This window comes from Berghia stephanieae, chromosome 9, assembly GCF_034508935.2.
Source record: "Berghia stephanieae isolate SIO BIC M18660-M18661 chromosome 9, UCSD_Bste_1.3, whole genome shotgun sequence".
In the NCBI taxonomy this organism is placed as follows: domain Eukaryota; kingdom Metazoa; phylum Mollusca; class Gastropoda; order Nudibranchia; family Aeolidiidae; genus Berghia; species Berghia stephanieae.
In genome coordinates, this window is record NC_088368.1 from 26060990 (window position 1) to 26080030 (window position 19041).

The following is a 19041-nucleotide window of genomic DNA, read 5'->3' on the forward strand; positions in this document are numbered from 1 at the left end:
TGAGGTGGTTTTGAGAGAAATATTGATTTTTAAAAAAACAAAACAAAACAGAGCTAAAAATCAACAGTTGTCCTTTTGACTGCATATTTAGGCCTATAATGAATAACACTGTTGAGCCATTTATTGTGCGACACGCATCAGGTCTACAATCAGGGGTAGGAGCAAAATATCTCAAAAAGCCTGCAGAATGAGCAATTCCAGTCAAATTTTCTGAAACAGCCTGCAGCTATTGAACTTTTTATGCAAAGACAACATAACCCACATAAAGGTACAATGAATTTACCAATCTTAACTGCGGCTGAACCATAGACCCATTTTGGCTCCATCAGTTAAACCAAACTTCGAAAATAATAATAATATTAATAATAATAATAATAATAATAATAACAATAATAATAATAATAATAATAATAATAATAATAATAATAATAATAATAATAATAATAATAATAATAATAATAATAATAATAATAATAATACTTTATTCATCCATAGGAAATTTTTTGTCCAGACATGTTGAACAGACATGATAATAAGTTAGCAAATAACTAGTTGGTAAAAGTATGTGTACTGTGAAAGTAATAAAATGTCTAAATTGATTTGCATATTGAGTATTATTAATTCGTGTTAATAAGTTAAGATCAGTGACAAAAATTGAAAAAAAAGGACTTGCTCCTATGATTACCAACCTGTTCATAACAGGTTTCATTAAAACCTCCCTCCTCTCCTCCACAATAGCCTGGAGTAGTATTTTCTTAGTGCCATAGTTGTAGTTCATATGCTCCTTCATGCTATCATACTGCAGCTCGTTTGATTTCCTCTTCAAAACGGTGTCTTCATTGTCGGGTGGAAAACAGTCAGCTTCATTGCTTTTGAAGAACGGAGATCTGAATGGTCCCCAAGTACGACCCTTCCCACGTTTTTTGCTCTCCACATCTGCCCAAGCACCTTCGTTAAGTCTTGCCTGAGAAAGTAAAAAGAATATTCATACACACACACGATTTGTGTGGGCTGTCTCAGACCTCAAATTTCAGACAAAAAGTCTGTATATCATTTGAAAAAAAAATAAAATTGGAGTTTGAAGGATAAAATCTGCATTGACCCCAATAATGTTTTTAAAAAAACTCTTTCAGCGCCATTGGCCACACTGTGCAACCAGAGCAGAATCTATCCTACTGGCCAATGGCTGCACAGTGCGGCTGGTCTCGAAAGGCAAAAATAATGATGTAATCCAATCCAACTTTCTACAAAAGTACTATAAATTGAACCAATGGTATCATTTCTTTCATCAGTACATTCAATTGGGGGGGGGGGGGGTATATTTTAATCGAGATTTTATGCCGAATTCGAATGTCGCTTTGTCTTAGCTTATCATTCTCATGCTGCCTCAATCAGGTGTCAGTCATTTTGTGACGGAAATGCAAAATATAACCTCAGTGCTCAAAGAGTTAATGCATGACCTCTACTCTTTAAAATGTTGAGAATTGATGGTTTGGTTATACCTCCTTTTGGAAGTAAAAATATATTCTTTATCACTTTTTCTCCAGAATAAAATCCAAAACTGGGAAAAACCTAAGTTTCTGAATGATCAACGTGGCTCAGCGGTACAGTCTTTGCTTCATACCCAAAAGGTACAGAGTTCAATCACCCGCCGCTGCACTTTATGGCCTTGAGCAATTCACCTCGCCCTAGCTCAAATTGCGGTGCTGCACTGCGGCTGACGCCTGGGTCATTCCAGTCTTCCTTTGGAATAGACCCAAGAGACAAATTTCCCCTATGGGATGAATTAAGGGAATTTTTTTCTTTAAATTTTTTTTTTTCTTTTTATTATTTTTTTTTTTATGAGGTTATAAAGGACTTCTGAAGAAAAACAAACCCCACCTGTTTTGCTTTATTGGTGTCTATAGCCTCTTGAATGGATTCGATCCGACTCTCAAGTATTTCTTGTAACGCTTGATTCAATGCTAGAGTCTTTTCAGCAGTAAAAGTTTCTGTTTTCTCTTGTGATGGGATGCTAATACCAGGAATCTGTCGCCTCTCCTGACTGTCTTCATCGATCTAGAAACATTGGAATAATTAAGACATAAGTGCGGTTATGTGGTCTAGTGGTATGACACTCGCTTTCAGATCGGAAGGACCTGGGTTCGAGCCTCACTCGGCGCATTGTTGAGTCCTTGGAGAAGGCTCTTTACTAAAATTCTCTCACTGTACTCAGGTGTAAAATTAGTACCTGGCCATTAACAGAGTTGTCTTTGTCCGAAAAAAAATGGTCATATCGCCTAAAAGGTATCATGTCGCGTCCTACATGTTAAATGTTGCTGTTGGCCAGGGACCCATTGTAAAGCGCTTTGAGCACGTTTAGTGGATATTGCACTATATTAAAGCTCAATTTTAAGACATAAGACACTCTCACATATAAATAAAGAATAAAAAAAATAAATAAATAAAAATAAAACAACCTAAAACAACCTTTAAAAAATGATTATTTGGGGTTTATTCTCTAATACAACCATCGAAATGGATATTACGTTTTTTTTTTGTATGGTAGGCTTTAAGGCCTAAGGGCTTTAAATCTGGATTTTGATATTCTCAGATTCCTTGAAACCAATTAATGAGGAAACATCTTTCATGAATAAGGCATTCTTTGTCCTTAAGCAGTAAATATGGTATTTAGGAATGTGATGTAAGCCACAAAAGATCATGATATAATGAAATGCAATATTCATTTCACTCTCAAGTAATCCTGGGATTTCTTTAAAAGCAAAATAACCACTGCATCTTGAGCGACCTGTAACTTACTTTTGAAATTCAAAGCTGAAGAAAAAAAAAATCAAATCAAATCAGTATTGTGATAAAATGTATGATTTTTACTCATATCTCTATGGCTCTCAAGTTAACACATTTCAGAATTGATATTGTAATATAAACTTTGTGACATAAAAGACACAATAAACATCTTATTCGTAATTAATATTTATTAAGTTCTACATAACTAGAAAACTACTGCAAATCTTTTGGCCTCGTAAGAAAAGATCAGGGCAGACATCCTCCAGAATTGGAACATTGTAAACATCAAAATTCTGATCGCTGAAAGAAGATGGAGGTGGATAAGGCATAAATAAAATGCAATGCCAGAGGCTGCTCTTTGCTGGAAATCCGAAAGTAGGACAAAGCAAAGCAGGTCAAAGCAGATTCGATGAACGACAATAGACAATGAAACCAAAAGGTGGATTGAGTCGTCTCTAGGAATCTTTGCATTTACTAGTCTGTGGCAGAAATAAGGGAGATCCCTCAATGCTGCCATAAACACAAGCGGACACAAAATGCAGTTTAAAAAGTACAAATATTCTTCTTCACAAAGAAAATATCTTCTTTCACTATTCAAAATAATCAGAGGTAGATGTGAGAAAAGAAAAAAAAATGGAAAACAGGCATTTCAAATAATGCATCATAATGATTCATATTCACTTCATCATTTTAAAACAAAACAAAACCCCCTAACTACAACTTTTTCAATCTGATAACACAGCCTACCGTCATAAAATGACCTCTTGATCCACTCTCCACATACCCTGAGCTTGATGACAGACCTGAAGATAGGTAAAAATTGATGATTAATTAGGGGAATGAATAGACAAATAGAAGGTAGATTGACTTGATGAATAGAACTTAGCTGCAAGTGAAACATTGAAAGTTCTTAAGGGTATTTTTTAATTGAAGGAAATTAATAAAAGTAAATAATTTTTTAAAAGGTAATAAGCATGTAAAAAAAAAAAAAAACATTGTAAAACCATGTCTGAATAACAATAACTCAATCATTTCTATAGTGCAATATCCACTATACATACTCAAAACAATTTTACAAAGGGTACGTACCAAGCCCTGCAACAAACGTTTACTTTACAGAACTTGCAGGATATGACATTACGAATTTTGAAAGCACTGAAATTGATTAAGATAACATACAAAAAAAGAGACAGCTTTGAAATCAATTCAGTTGTCGAAACTTAAACTGGTGACATCACCTTGCTGAAGAAAGAATAGCTGACTCATTCTAATAATAAATAATCTAACAAACCCATGACTATATATACATGATATACATCTCCCTCAACAACAACAAATAAATGGCATTTGAGCACAATTTACTTTCATCTTGTGTTAAATATCACTTGATATTAACTGATTTGGGACACAAATTACCACTGGCATTTTTTCAGATTGTTTGGTATTTTTCATGCTTAGTTTGGCATTTTGCATAAAATCTTTCTGCCAACGCGATCAAGAAACGTGTCTGGCAATAATAAAAAACCTGTACCTTTGATTATTGCCAGACACTGTCTGGCAAGAGCCAAAAGCCTGGCCTTTTAGTTATTGCCAGTAGTGTCTGTCAATAATCATATTTCTTTATAATCATGTCTGAGTGTCTGGCAATAATGACAGCCTTCTGCCAACGTGTCTAGCAATAACGAAAAAGGCCAGGCTTTTGGTTATATTGCCAGACAGGTGTCTGACAATAATCAAAAGTCTGGGTCTGCCAATAATCGTTTTTCTTTATTTTATAGGCAGACATGTTTGGCAATAACTCAATAACGACAGACAGCTGGGAATAATCACTTCACCCATCATTATCGATAGGCAGTGTCTACGTACACGGTAACCGGGCGCCTAGCCTCAGGATCTACGTACACGGCAGCTCTGGTAACTGGTTTGCAGCTGCAATACAAGCAATGGATGGACCTCGCTCTGTATTTGTATGTGTGTGTGTTATTAAAAAAAATCAAACAATACAATTTAACCCTTTAAAGGTGAGATTCAAGGTTACCGTGTATAAATGTTACCATGTACGTAGATTCTGAGGCTAGGTGCCCGGTTAAACGTAAACGATACCAAAATATCTGCGATATTCCTCTTTACTCTTTATAACGAAGTTATGCATCTTTAATTGAACCCCCCTAAACTTGTAGTAAAAACGAACGGCATTTTCCAGTCAGAACTTTCTTATGGGCGAGTTGGGTCACAATTTGACTCCCACTGCTGCTGCTCACTAAACTGCCTAAAGTTACCGTGTACGTAAACACTCCTCCGTTATCGTTATAGTGATGGCTGTCATTATCCCCAGACACCGGTCTGGGGATAACAAATTTTCGTTATTCCCAGACACATATATGAAACTCCGCTCTTTTAAACAATTATCCACATTCTAGAATATGGAATGTTTCCAAATGCACATTGAAATAAGGAAAGTTAATAAAATATCTATAAAAACATAAAATTAACCAGCATTAAAGCAGTTGTTACTACATTACACAATATGCGTCGACTTCGAAGTGGGTGTCATGGCCGAATGGTTTAGTCGTCTGCCCTGGAAGTTTTACCAGAATCGACGTTGCGGGTTAAAGTCCTGGTTCCGCCACTTTTTAAAAAAAAAAAAAATTCCGTCTTCTTTTTACAGAACGTTGCAAAGGATAAATGTCTTTGAGGTGGGGGGAGGATGGATGGGACATTTATCCCTTGCAACGTTCTGTAAAAAGAAGACGAAATTTGAAAAAAAAAAAAAAAAGTGGCGGAACCAGGATTCGAACCCACAACATAGATTCTGGTAAAACTTCCAGGGCAGACGACTAAACCATTCGGCCATGACACCCACTTCGAAGTCGACGAATATTGTGTATATGTAGTAACAACTGATTTAATGTTGGTTAATTTTATGTTTTTATAGATATTTTATTAACTTTCCTCATTTCTATGTGCATTCGGAAACATTCCATATTCTGGAATGTGGATAATTGTTTAAAAGAGCGGAGTTTCAAATATGTGTCTGGGGATAGCGAAATGTCCCAGAATCTACGTACAAGGTAACAGGGCACCTAGCCCCAGAATCTATGTACAAGGTAAGTGGAAGTGGGCACTGGTAAGGTAAGGGGTCAGGAAGTCAGCACGAGTTTTGAAAAGAAGTATCGTCTTGAGTGACTCGTATTGTAGTCAAGGATAATGATTTACAGTATCCATTTATGTAGAGAGCTGCGCCGGGGTTACCAATACTTAGCTTCTTTATCCTTACCAATCATTTGTTTGGACAGAAAAATATTTTTTAAAATTAACGCTTACCGTTAAAAGCAGTTTAGATTTGAAGATGCATTCATTTGTTTACTATCAAAAAACATTCGGTACTAGACAATCCTTGATGAATTTCAAAAGTTGTGTTTGAAATTATATCGTAAATTTTTTCATGATTCCTCCCGAAATCGTGGAGGCTTACGTCTGCTTTCAACGTGCCGTCGCAAAAAAAACAAAAACAAAGGTTTTTTAAAACGTTTATTAAGAAAAAGATATGGAAAAAAGTGTCCCTAGATAGGTATGCAAATTGGTGCATAAGTGCAGTAAAAATTGGTGCGCAAAATTAGTTCCTAGAGGATGCGAGACTCTGTGTGTGTGTGTCGTAGATCCTCTTTCTAGGATGTGTGTGTGTGCCTCTTTTTTTTCTTTTCTTTTTTTTTGGGAGTGCCTCTGTACACGGTAACGGTGCATCTAGCCTCAGGATCTATGTACACGTAAACTGGTTTACCATTGCAACACAAGCAATAGATGGTCCTCGCTGTCATGACTGCGCGCGCTCATGTGTGTGTGTGTGTGTGTGTGTGTTATTTTTTTTTTAAAATCATAACATTTTAACCATTAATGGCGAGATTACATCTTACACTCCCCAAACTCCAGATCTTAGTCTTAATGTTATCATTAAAAGACAAGCCTTGCGATTTATAGTTTAATGAAAGCCCTAGTCGAAATATACTCTTACTACTGCTCTCTTGGTGGAAACGTTTATTCTGCATAAGCAATCTGGAGAAAAAAATCAGTGTCACTGTAAAAGGTTAAAATTTCACTAAGTACGCTCCGTGAACACCGCTGTATCAATCCTTTGAACTACGTCATCAGGCAACCCATTGTTTCTTTCATCTTTTCCCATTCCCCCTTACTATCCCCCCATCCCCCCGCCCATCTCTCTCTCTCTCTCTCTCTCTCTCTCTCTCTCTCTCTCTCTCTCGTCATAGTGTCATCCCTTCCCCTTTCCATCTCATTGTAAAATGAAAACGTTCGGCTGTTTGCAGATACATGTATGATTGTTTTGTTTTTTTCTCTCTCACTAGGCTAGGATTAAAAACATCGGATAAGTAATAGGTGTCTAATGCCAAAGTATAGATTCTCTCTTTGGCCAATTTACTCACGCATGTGGCAGCCCAGGCAGGTAACCCTGTACGTAGATTCTGGGGCTAGGTGCAAGGCTACCGTGTACGTAGATTCTGGGGCTAGGTGCAAGGCTACCGTGTACGTGACACTGCCATTATTGATTGACCATTGAATTGAGCTATTGACTTTGACATGCATGTCAATTTCAATCACAGCTCGGTTGGACCACATTCTTACGAAGGTATCATATATTTGATTGAATTTTCAGCCTAAATGCCATCATAAAAATTGGTTATAATCATAAAATAAATACATATCATATCTACATTACATGCCTGTAATTGAAGAAGGTGCGTCCAAGTCGATGAGAAGTGCCTCATCATCTTCCTCGTCTTCGACATCATCGTAATCATACCACACTGCGCTTTCGTCTGCTACCTCTTGTAGCGCAAGTTGTAATTTCTCTTCATCCTCTGCAAGTTCGTTTCTTTCTACTTCGTGGTTATCCATTGCGATTGTGTTCATTCAAATTCAAGTTACGTGCATTGTTGTTATTGTTTGTATCGAAAGCTTAATCCAAAGAAATCGGAAGTAGGAATAGAAAGTGGACTCCCACAGTCAAGAGCTCATCTTAACAAGTTATCGTTGGAAGGGACTTTGAGTTTGAAACGAATATTTTTGTGTTCGTGGATAGCTCACACGGTAGAGCCACGCTCTCACCTGCCAGGCGAAGTTGTCGTACCAATAAGGTCGCAGGTTCAAACCCCACCACCGCCGCGAATAATTTTTATCCTCTATTGTCTTCTGGCACTTTTCTATTCACTTCATATCTCGTTGGAAGGGAAACAACCTTTATAATTCAAATAATAATTATTATTTCCATGAGTTATTTCTCTTGAATAATTCAGAAAAGTGAGTGGAGCAGGCACTTATGTTGGTAACAACAAGATATGAAGTGAGTTGAAAAGTGCCAGAAGACAAATAGAGAATAAAATTTTTTTCGCGGCGGTGGTGGGGTTTGAACCTGCGACCTTATTGGTACGACAACTCCGCCTGGCAGGTGAGAGCGTGGCTCTACCGTGTGAGCTATCCACGAATACAATAAATATTCGTTTCAAACCCAAGTCATATTTCTAGAGACCTCTCTCACCCACTTCTTGGAGATCGCATGCTCGCTCGCGCACAACCATTGCAAAGTTATTTTTGACCAGCAGTTAAGCTTAATAGCCAATATTCTCAACACAAACATATAACATAGAAACGATTGAGACATTGAGTATGCTCCGGTATATGGGGTGAATTTTTTAATTCAGAAAAGTGAGTGGAAGTGGAGAGAGGTCTCTAGAAATATGACTTGGGTTTGAAACGAATATTTATTGTATTCGTGGATAGCTCACACGGTAGAGCCACGCTCTCACCTGCCAGGCGGAGTTGTCGTACCAATAAGGTCGCAGGTTCAAACCCCACCACCGCCGCGAAATTTTTTTTATTCTCTATTTGTCTTCTGGCACTTTTCTACTCACTTCATATCTTGTTGTTACCAACATAAGTGCCTGCTCCACTCACTTTTCTGAATTAAAAAATTCACCCCATATACCGGAGCATACTCAATGTCTCAATCGTTTCTATGTTATATGTTTGTGTTGAGAATATTGGCTATTAAGCTTAACTGCTGGTCAAAAATAACTTTGCAATGGTTGTGCGCGAGCGAGCATGCGATCTCCAAGAAGTGGGTGAGAGAGGTCTCTAGAAATATGACTTGGGTTTGAAACGAATATTTATTGTATTCGTGGATAGCTCACACGGTAGAGCCACGCTCTCACCTGCCAGGCGGAGTTGTCGTACCAATAAGGTCGCAGGTTCAAACCCCACCACCGCCGCGAAAAATTTTTTATTCTCTATTTGTCTTCTGGCACTTTTCTACTCACTTCATATCTTGTTGTTACCAACATAAGTGCCTGCTCCACTCACTTTTCTGAATTAAAAAATTCACCCCATATACCGGAGCATACTCAATGTCTCAATCGTTTCTATGTTATATGTTTGTGTTGAGAATATTGGCTATTAAGCTTAACTGCTGGTCAAAAATAACTTTGCAATGGTTGTGCGCGAGCGAGCATGCGATCTCCAAGAAGTGGGTGAGAGAGGTCTCTAGAAATATGACTTGGGTTTGAAACGAATATTTATTGTATTCGTGGATAGCTCACACGGTAGAGCCACGCTCTCACCTGCCAGGCGGAGTTGTCGTACCAATAAGGTCGCAGGTTCAAACCCCACCACCGCCGCGAAAAAATTTTTATTCTCTATTTGTCTTCTGGCACTTTTCTACTCACTTCATATCTTGTTCTCTTGAATAACTAATTCGCAAAATTCCAATAATGAAATTTCTATAGACGTCTACACATAAACGGAAAACATTCTTTTGATGGAATTATTCATAAAGAGAAAGGACAAAAATTGCTATTATATCAAATCTTTTATGTATATTGAGCATAATTTTTATGTAATGTAAACTGTTTATTGGCAAAATAATACGCATTGCACGAAACAGTTCGGAACTATTAAAGAAATGAAAGAAACAATTTAAATTTGTTTAACTGACACCATTTCAGCACATCAACTCTCTTGAATTAAAAGGAATTTATAATTTTCAGCGTTTCATGCAAATAGACGCTCATTGAATATCCTCTTGCATAAATCTACCAGGTATACAGATTTAATTTCTTTTTGCGAATCATAGGGTTAAAATATCGAAACGAATGTTTGAGTAAATAAACTTTAGATGTGGTTACGGAACAAGCTCAAATAGTTGTAAAACTAACATTACACGCAGTTTGGAAACTATTCGAAGGAGGCCTATCTAGATTTTAAAGAGAATATTCATCCTTCCATTTTAATATATACACTTGTGGGGGTTTACTTTACAAGCGGTTGGGGCCAAATCACTTAGCAAAGAAGGAAATCCGAGGCTTTATACGTATACTATTTTCATCTGCTAAGTTAATCTTAGATTATGATAATGGCAAGAAAAATTATAAATTATCAAAATATCCTTTAATTAATGTAATTAATGTTGCTGTTTGAAGCTCGAAGAAATAAATAACAATGTGAAATTGAATGTAAACTTCAATTTAAAATACGATAACAGATAAAATGGACGTTTTGGGTTTCTCCTTTATCAACAAAACAGGATGAATGAAACACTACATTCGTCTGTAGTTATTTATTCATCCTGTTTTTTTATAAAGGGGAAACCCGAAACGTCCATTGTTGCATTGAAATTTAACACTTATTACATATCTATACAAGAACTCTAATCATTCCGTCCACTCTCTTCTCTTTTCAATTCATCGTATAGAAGGAGTGAAATTGATGTCACTCATCATCATCATCATCATGATTAACGCCATTATCATCGTTATAACATGATTATTTATTTATTTATTTTTTTACATTATTATTTTTATTAATATTCGTTTTCTGAAGATGATGACAATGATGGTAATGATTATAATAATGATGATGATTTTGGTAATGATGACATCCAAAGGAAAAGAAAAATGGTCAAAGCATAATTCACATAGAAGAAAAATAATAGTTAAAATAAGGCGATAATGCCAGTATTAAAACTGGTTAAACACAAATGTTAGCGATTTGTATACAACTAATCATTTCTCAAAGTTAACTATTCCAGTTTCCCTTTCAATTCATTTTTTAAATATCTTGTCCCCCCCCCCCCCCCCCCCCCCCGACCTAACACATGTTTTAAGGCGGCGGATTACAATTTTGAGGATTAGGCACCGGTTACCATGACACAGCAGAGGCCATAATTGGATTCAATAGTTTGACGTCACGTCCGCCCAGCAACGAGCAGCTTGGTTCTAAACAAAGAAAATCGTTACTTTTTATTCTTTATGATGGCTAGAACTTTTTCCCATGTCATGTGATCAGAACGTATAAAAGTCAAAACATGATCAGATTTATGTTTTTTTCTCTCCTCTGGATAACTTGTATGCTCGTGGGAGAAGTAGTTCATAGGGGCGTCCGCCATTGTTCCGATAGTTTAGAACCAGTTACTAAGTTACATTGCGTTATTATGAGTGAAGTGACGTCACGACTGTTCAACGCTATTGATGTTACAATACTTTGCAGTTCATGATTTCCTATTGTCGTATAATGAGTAGGCAACCGGCATTCATTTGAAGGAATAAAATTGCAAACAGTAGATTAAGAAAATTATAGACCAATTTCATTGTTAAAGTGCCTCATTCTATATTTTTTCTCCTAAATAACAGATGCTGGCATTTCTTTCTTTTTAAAAATAAAACTTTAATATTTGGATTATAATTTTTGCCAAAGAATGTTCATACTCAATTAATAAAAACTAAAACTTTTTATCAATAATAGCTCTCTGCAGTCTGTTCGGATTTAAAGGTATAATGTTTTAGCTGTTTTCGCTTTTGGTTGATTCGAAATGGTTTTCTGTTGGTATTTTGCTCATTTTAAGCTTTTATATTCATTTCAGTAATGTGGATCTCCACATCTATTCCTTTGAATAAAAAAAAGCATTTAAATAGCGCAATATCCACTAAATGTGCTCAAAGCGCTTTACAAGGGATCCTTGTTCAACGGCAACACTTAACATGTAGTACGGGACATAACGCCTGTAAGGCGATATTCCAATTTTTTCGGACAGAGACAACGTTGTTAACGACCAGGTACTCATTTTACACCCGACTACGGTGAGAGAAGTGAGTAAAGAGCCTTGTCCAAGAGCTCAAATATGTGCCGAGCGAGGCTTGAACCCAGTACCTTCCGGTCCGAAAGCGAGTGTCATACCACTAGACCACATAGCACACACAGATTACAACTGTTACACTTACACACACTCTCCGTTGGTTTTCCTGTCAAACCAGACATGTTAGTTCCCATCGTACAACCTCCAGTCAGAGTCTTCAGCTCCATAATCATAAACGACTGCGAGTTTTTTTTTATTAACGTCAAAATATATTTCCACTTCTTAAAAAAAAAAAATAAAGGAAAAAGGCACATTTTATTATTAGAGTCACGTAAATGTTACTGTTGGAAGCTCGAAGAAAAAAATAACAATGTGAAATTGAACGTAAGCTTCAATTTGCTATATGAAAACAGATAAAATGGACGTTTCGGATTTCCTCTTTATCAACAAAACAGGATGAATGAAACACTACAAACGAATGAGATAATGTAGTAGTGGCGTTGTTAAGAATTAGAATAGAACAATAGATATTTATAAAAAGTGCGCACCTTTATTGTTATTTATTGGAGTCACGAGTATTTAAGAAAACTAAATTATTGAGCTTATTTCTATATCGTATCGTATTGTAACGTTTAAGAGATAATAGTTTCTAAAAGTCTTTAAATGCTCTGTGTAACTTTCATGTCTAGATACAATTTATCAAAATTATATAAACAACATTCATTGTTAATATGATAATTTTGAGTATTAAATATTATCTTATAGACAAATAGGTGTCAAAGTCAATATTAGAAGTATAATTATCTCTGTTTACATTCATTTGATGTGTTGTTAAAACATCAATTTATTCTTACTGAGGCAATGGCTGTTACGTTACCTCTTTCTATGTGCTTTATATTAAAGACAAATAATAAATATACGATAAAAAAATTTAAAGTGTTAATCCTTTGATGATTATTTTTGGAAGTCTGAAGATGAAATTATTGGCAATCTACGTAACCAAAGTTAAGGACTGACAAAAATTACAATAATGTTGCTGATGATGAAGTCGATGATGATGATGACGATGATGATAATGATTATGGTGATGGCGACAATTGAAAACATACCCATTTATCAATATCACCCGTTGCTTTGTTTGGTGGCCGGTTGAAAACCGCATCGACACTCCCAACCAGAGGATGACGAGTGCATGGTGATTTTTCATTCCCCTGTGTAAGATTCAATACTACAAGCACCACGATCATGGTCAACCAGTGGTAATTGTGTGACATAATGAGTCTGCGATAGGTAGAATGAAGATGACATCACTCAGGTCTTTGTTATAGTTTTTTTTGTTGCTATCCACGTTGATGAGTAATTCTCACTAAACTGTATTAACCAGACTACAGATAGTATGCACTTGACAAATAAGTTCACAACATTGCCATCCGGAAGTATAAATGACCAACACACAAAACTGTGTGTAACCATGATCGTTTATAGTCTGGTTTAATGACAATTACTCATAAACGCGGATGGCGAAAAACAGTAACAAAGACCTGAGTGACGTCATCTTCGAACTATCTATAGATAGTATGCGCTTGGCCAAGAAGTTCACAACATTGCCATCCGGAAGTATAACTGACCAACAAACAAAACTATGTTTTCTATATGCTATAGAACAAAACATGCCGACTGATAGGCGATATTACAATTTTCTGACAGAGACAACGCTGTTAAGGTACTCATTTTACACCGAAGTACGGTGAGAGAATGTAAGTAAAGAGTCTTGATCAAGGACCGAATTATGCGCTGAGCGAGGCTCGAACCCTGGTCCTTCCAATCCGAAAGCGAGTGGCATATCACAAGACCAAATAGCAGTAGATAGATAGATAGAAAGATAGATAGATAAGTAGATGATTATACATTTAATCGCATTGAAATACAAATTTGATACCAAGAGTGCTTGACATGTTTACAATAACAATGGCGCTAAGTAACAAGAATTATGATGATGATGATGATGATGATGATGATGATGATGATTATTACTATTATTATTATTATTATTATTATTATTATTATTATTATTATTATTATTATTATTATTATTATGGAAACCTCCGATAGTGTCGAGGATCACTCCACAGTATACACACACACACACACACACACACACACACACATATATATGTATATAATATATATAATATATATATATATATATATATATATATATGTATATATATATACAAACCAAATCGAACGCCTAACATCGCTATTAACGATCTATCGCGGCAACAAAAAGAACTTAGGATCAAGATACAAAACACGAAAGACTCGGAAGAAATAATAAACCTGAAAACGGAACGAAACAAAATACTGCATTCAATTCGATCACTTACAATAAAACACAGAAACGAGGAATTAGACAAAAAAGTGGAAGACATAGAAAAGTCCAAAAATAACGCATCGTCTATGTTCAAAGCGACGAAATCTCTGAACCGAAAACCATTCGAGAACCCAAAACTACAGGATAAATTTGGCAAACAGACAACAAATCCCAACGATATCCTTGACATTGTAACTGACCACTTCCAGCAGAAATTTCACAAACAAGTCTCACAAATATCGCCCTTCTCAGGAAACCCTAGAGACCTAAACAACCGCATCACAACAACTGAAGTTAGAAATAGCATAAAGTGCCTAAACAATAACAGATCCCCAGGCGAAGATGAAATTCTCGCTGAATTGCTGAAATGCGGTACCCTCTCCCTGGATCTGAGCATTGCAAACATAATGAACAAAACATTCTCAACACACAAAGACTGGGACATAAACAGCGGTGTCCTAATTACAATACAAAAACCAGGAAAAACGAAAGGACCCGTAAACAACCTGCGCCCAATAACATTACTGAATACCATAAGAAAAACACTGTCAACTATTGTCCTCAACAGAATTAGACCGAAAATAGAAAAATATCTATCACATAGCCAAAGCGGGTTTCGCCAAGACCGAAGCACATCGGACGTTGTATGGACACATAAATGGTTGGCAGCAAAGGCACTCAAAGAAAACATATCCACAACAATAACCGGAATCTATATGTCCGCAGCCTTTGATACGATCGACAGAGGAAAACTTTTGGAGATATTAACAGACATAGTAGACGAAGACGAGCTCCGAATAATCCGATTTCTCCTCAGCAACACAAAGATACAACCAAGGATATACGGGGCCACAAAACAGACGCAGTTCGAAAGTAACATCGGGACCCCCCAAGGAGATAGTCTGAGCCCGATTCTGTTCACAATATACTTAGAACACGCTCTGAAAGAAGTTCGAAAAGTCATTCCAAAACCAACGACTCATATTGAGAATGCAATCCCTAGAGAAATCGCCTATGCAGATGATGTCGATTTTATTGGATCAACACCAGCAAATATAGACATCATACAAAATACCCTCATGAAATATAACCTCCAAGTCAATGCCAATAAAACCGAATTTACAACAATATCGAGGAACAAAGAGGAATGGAAAAGAACAAAGAAAGTCGGCTCACTAATTGGAGACACCGAGGATGTACAAAGAAGAAAACAGCTATCAAACGCCGCACTCAGTAAACTCACCAATGTATGGATTAGAGGTGACAAAATAAAGAGAAAAACCAAACTGAAACTGTACCGTGCTCTTGTAAAACCGGTACTTCTGTATAACTGCGGCACTTGGGCGTTGACAAAATCCGAAGAAGAACATCTGGATGCCTTCCATCGCACACAGCTAAGAAGGGTACTGGACATCAAATACCCAAAAAAAGATCTCAAATGAATCACTCTATAAGATTACAAAAGAAAGACCAATCTCCCTTGACATTTTACAACAACGATGGCAACTTTTCGGTCACATACTACGCAGGGACAAAAACATACCAGCTAACCAAGCCATGTCGGGATACTTCCAAAAACACGGGAACCTTTTCAGAGGAAGACCGATCACAACACTCCCTGTGATCCTAAACAAAAACCTCACAACATTTGGACAAAGCATTAGTCTCATAACGGCAGGGGACCTTGAAAATCTGAGAACCCTAGCAGAGGACCGGCAATATTGGAGACACCTCACACAGGAAATACTGGAAACAGCCAAGGCGACCCGATCTTTCGGTCGAGACGCGAAAGGCATCTAAGTCAAGTAAGTCATATATATATATATATATATATATATATATATATATATATATATATATATATATATATATATATATATATATACCACGATATTGGAGTCAGTCTACATCAATGCTTCAGGCTCTAACGGCCATCGTCAGGACTGTGTGTTACATGAGTTTGAGTTGTTGTTGTTGTTGTTGTTGCTGTTGTTGTTGTTGTTGTTGATCGTTGAATTGGTTCGTAGGTTTGTAGTTAATTAGTAGCTGTTTTCGTCTATGCGGACAGCTGTTGAACATCTCTTTTTTCGTGTTGAGAATGGTCTCATGAGAGGTGTGAGCACCAACATTGGACAGCAGTTCCTGAACTAATTGATACATACTTACTAAAGAATCATAAGCTACATAAACTAATCAACAGAAATACAGGAAAAATAAGCCATTCTTGTATACGCAACATGGAACAAATAATTTCAAGCAATAACAAAAAAATATTGAAAAACCACCTACAAGAGCAAAACCCACCCACCATAAAATGCAACTGCACAAAGAAGGAACATTGCTCGTTGAATAAACAATGCTTAGAATCAAGTCTAATATACCAAGCCACAGTCACCGAAACTAAAACAAACAAGGAGAAAATATATGTAGGACTAACGGAAAATCATTTCAAAACCAGTACATTCTCCATACTTCAACTTTTAGAAACACCAACAACAGCGAGCATATTTGGAAATTAAAAGACTACAAGCTGGACCACAGTATTTCTATCTAAGACAAGAGGATATACACCATCTTCAAAACAATTGATTTGATGAGATATATAAATCTACCAAAACGTTTGTCTCCATATTTATATTTTGTAAGGAAAATAGTGAGCTCTAGAATAGATATGGAAAAATACTGTAAAAAAAGCTTGAGCTTTTATTTTGAGCAATATCCACTAAACGTGTTCAAGGCGCTTTACAAAGGTTCCCTGACCAACAGCAACACAAATATTCATCTCAACAAAGCCACAACCACATTATCTCATTCGTCAGTAGTGTTTCATTCATCCTTTTTTGTTGATAACGGGGAAACCCGAAACGTCCATTTTCTCTGTTTTCGTATATTAAATTGAAGCTTACATTCATTTTCACATTTTTATTTACATAATCTTTTCACAAAACAGACCTTGTATTAATATACCAGGTTTACAGAGTAAATCTATCTTTGCGAATTATAAAAGATTGTTTGAGTAAATGAAATCTAGATATATCTATGGTTAAGGGACAAATTCAAATATTTGCAAAACTATCATGATATCTTATTTGAAAAATGTTTGAAGGAGGCATATCAAGTATTTTAACAGCGTATTTATCCTTCCAATTCAATGCATGTACAGGTGGAGTTCTTGTACTAGGTATTGGGTTCAAATCACTTAGCAAAGATAAAAGCATGGGGCTTTATATATGTTTTTTCTGCTAAGTTAATTCGTCGTAGATTATAATATTGGCAACAAAATATAAAGTATAAAAATATCCTTCTATTAACAGATGGATAAGTAAAGATGCTTTGCTCTTTTGTAAATAAATCAAATTTTTTGATTGCTTTTATGCTTAACGTTTGTGATTTTATTATCAGAATCAAGGCTCTTTTTAAAGTGGGGGAAGGGGCGGGGTCATCACTGCGAATTGCGGGTCATGGTTAAAATGTGCTAAAACGTAGTCTACATGCACATAACTATGAGAGGAATTTTGGCCAATTGAATTGACCCGATAGCGATACACCCGGGTTTAGGAGGAGTTTGCTCCAAGTCAATAAGCTTGCCAGAAATCTCATCATAACACCTACTTCTCCTCCCAAAGGTAACTAGAACATTAAATGGTGAAACTTTAAAAAATATAACATTATCACTTTTAAGAGTCAACCATTTACTTGTTTTTAGGAATAACACAAAAGTGTATATATCTATACATCAGACTATAATAGTAAATAAGACCAAAAAGGCCGCTCTTCCCATTTGTAAAACACCATTGAAATTATCATTCGCAGAGCAGTATCCACCTCATACAGGTTACTGGGTCTAAGTCGATGAAGAATAAAGGGTATGGAGAAGTGCGAGATAAAAACAAAATACAAATACCGTGGTGTCAGAGCCAAACTTGGGATCCAACTGACACGGCACCCTCCCACTGACTGAGAGAGAGAGAGAGAGAGAGAGAGAGAGATAGAGAAAGAGAGAGAGAGAGAGAGAGAGAGAGAGAGAGAGAGAGAGAGAGAGACTGAGAGAAAGAGAGAGATCAGCAAGCAGTCACACTAACCATTGAGCCATCCAGCCACACAATAATATGGCTATCGTGTGGACTCTCTTCTCTCAACTACTTAGGGGATCAAACCGAAGTTATCTGACTGAACCCTTGAAATTTTTAATTCAGAAAAGTGAGTGGTGCAGGCACTTATGTTGATAACAACAAGAAAGGGTGAGTAGGAAAGTGCCAGAAGACAAGAGAGAATAATAATTCAGCCCAAATACCGGAGCATACTCAATGTCTCAATCGTTTCTATGTTATCTACATGTTTGTGTTGAGAATATTGGCTATTAAAGTGTGTATTAAGATTAAATGCTGGCCAACTAACTTCGCGGTGTTTTTGTATGTTGAACCCCGTAACCTCAAGAAGTTGGGGAGAGAAGACCCGAATAAGACTAGAGTTAGAAGCGACCTTTTTTGAGGTCGTGGATAGCTCATACGGGAGAGTCACGAGCCCCCCCCCCCCCCCCCCTATTGTCTTCAGGCACTTTCCTACTCACTTTATTTCTTGTTGTTATCAACATAAGTGCCTGCTCCACTACTTTTCTGAATTAGGAATTTACTCTGTGTAAACAATAGATCTATGCAACAGAATATTCAACGAGTGTTTTTTTTTTTTTTTGCATGAACATTACACATTCTTTTGAAGTCAAGAGAGTTGTGGCACATTA

At 36.5% G+C, this 19041-nt stretch overlaps 1 protein-coding gene across 1 annotated transcript in view; it reads right to left on the reverse strand.

Annotated features, from left to right (window-relative positions):
- The window catches only part of LOC144979938 (uncharacterized), a 32064-nt gene extending 24277 nt beyond the window's left edge, over positions 1 to 7787 (reverse strand). Inside the window, exons 1-4 of the mRNA XM_078927265.1 lie at positions 7524 to 7787; positions 3535 to 3590; positions 1882 to 2058; positions 690 to 964 (exon numbers count right to left, since the gene is read on the reverse strand). Of these exons, the coding sequence (XP_078783391.1) occupies positions 690 to 964; positions 1882 to 2058; positions 3535 to 3590; positions 7524 to 7713 (698 nt within the window). The 5' untranslated portion in view covers positions 7714 to 7787. The remainder of the gene's footprint in view (positions 1 to 689; positions 965 to 1881; positions 2059 to 3534; positions 3591 to 7523) is intronic.
- Between the last annotated feature and the right edge of the window lie 11254 nt (positions 7788 to 19041).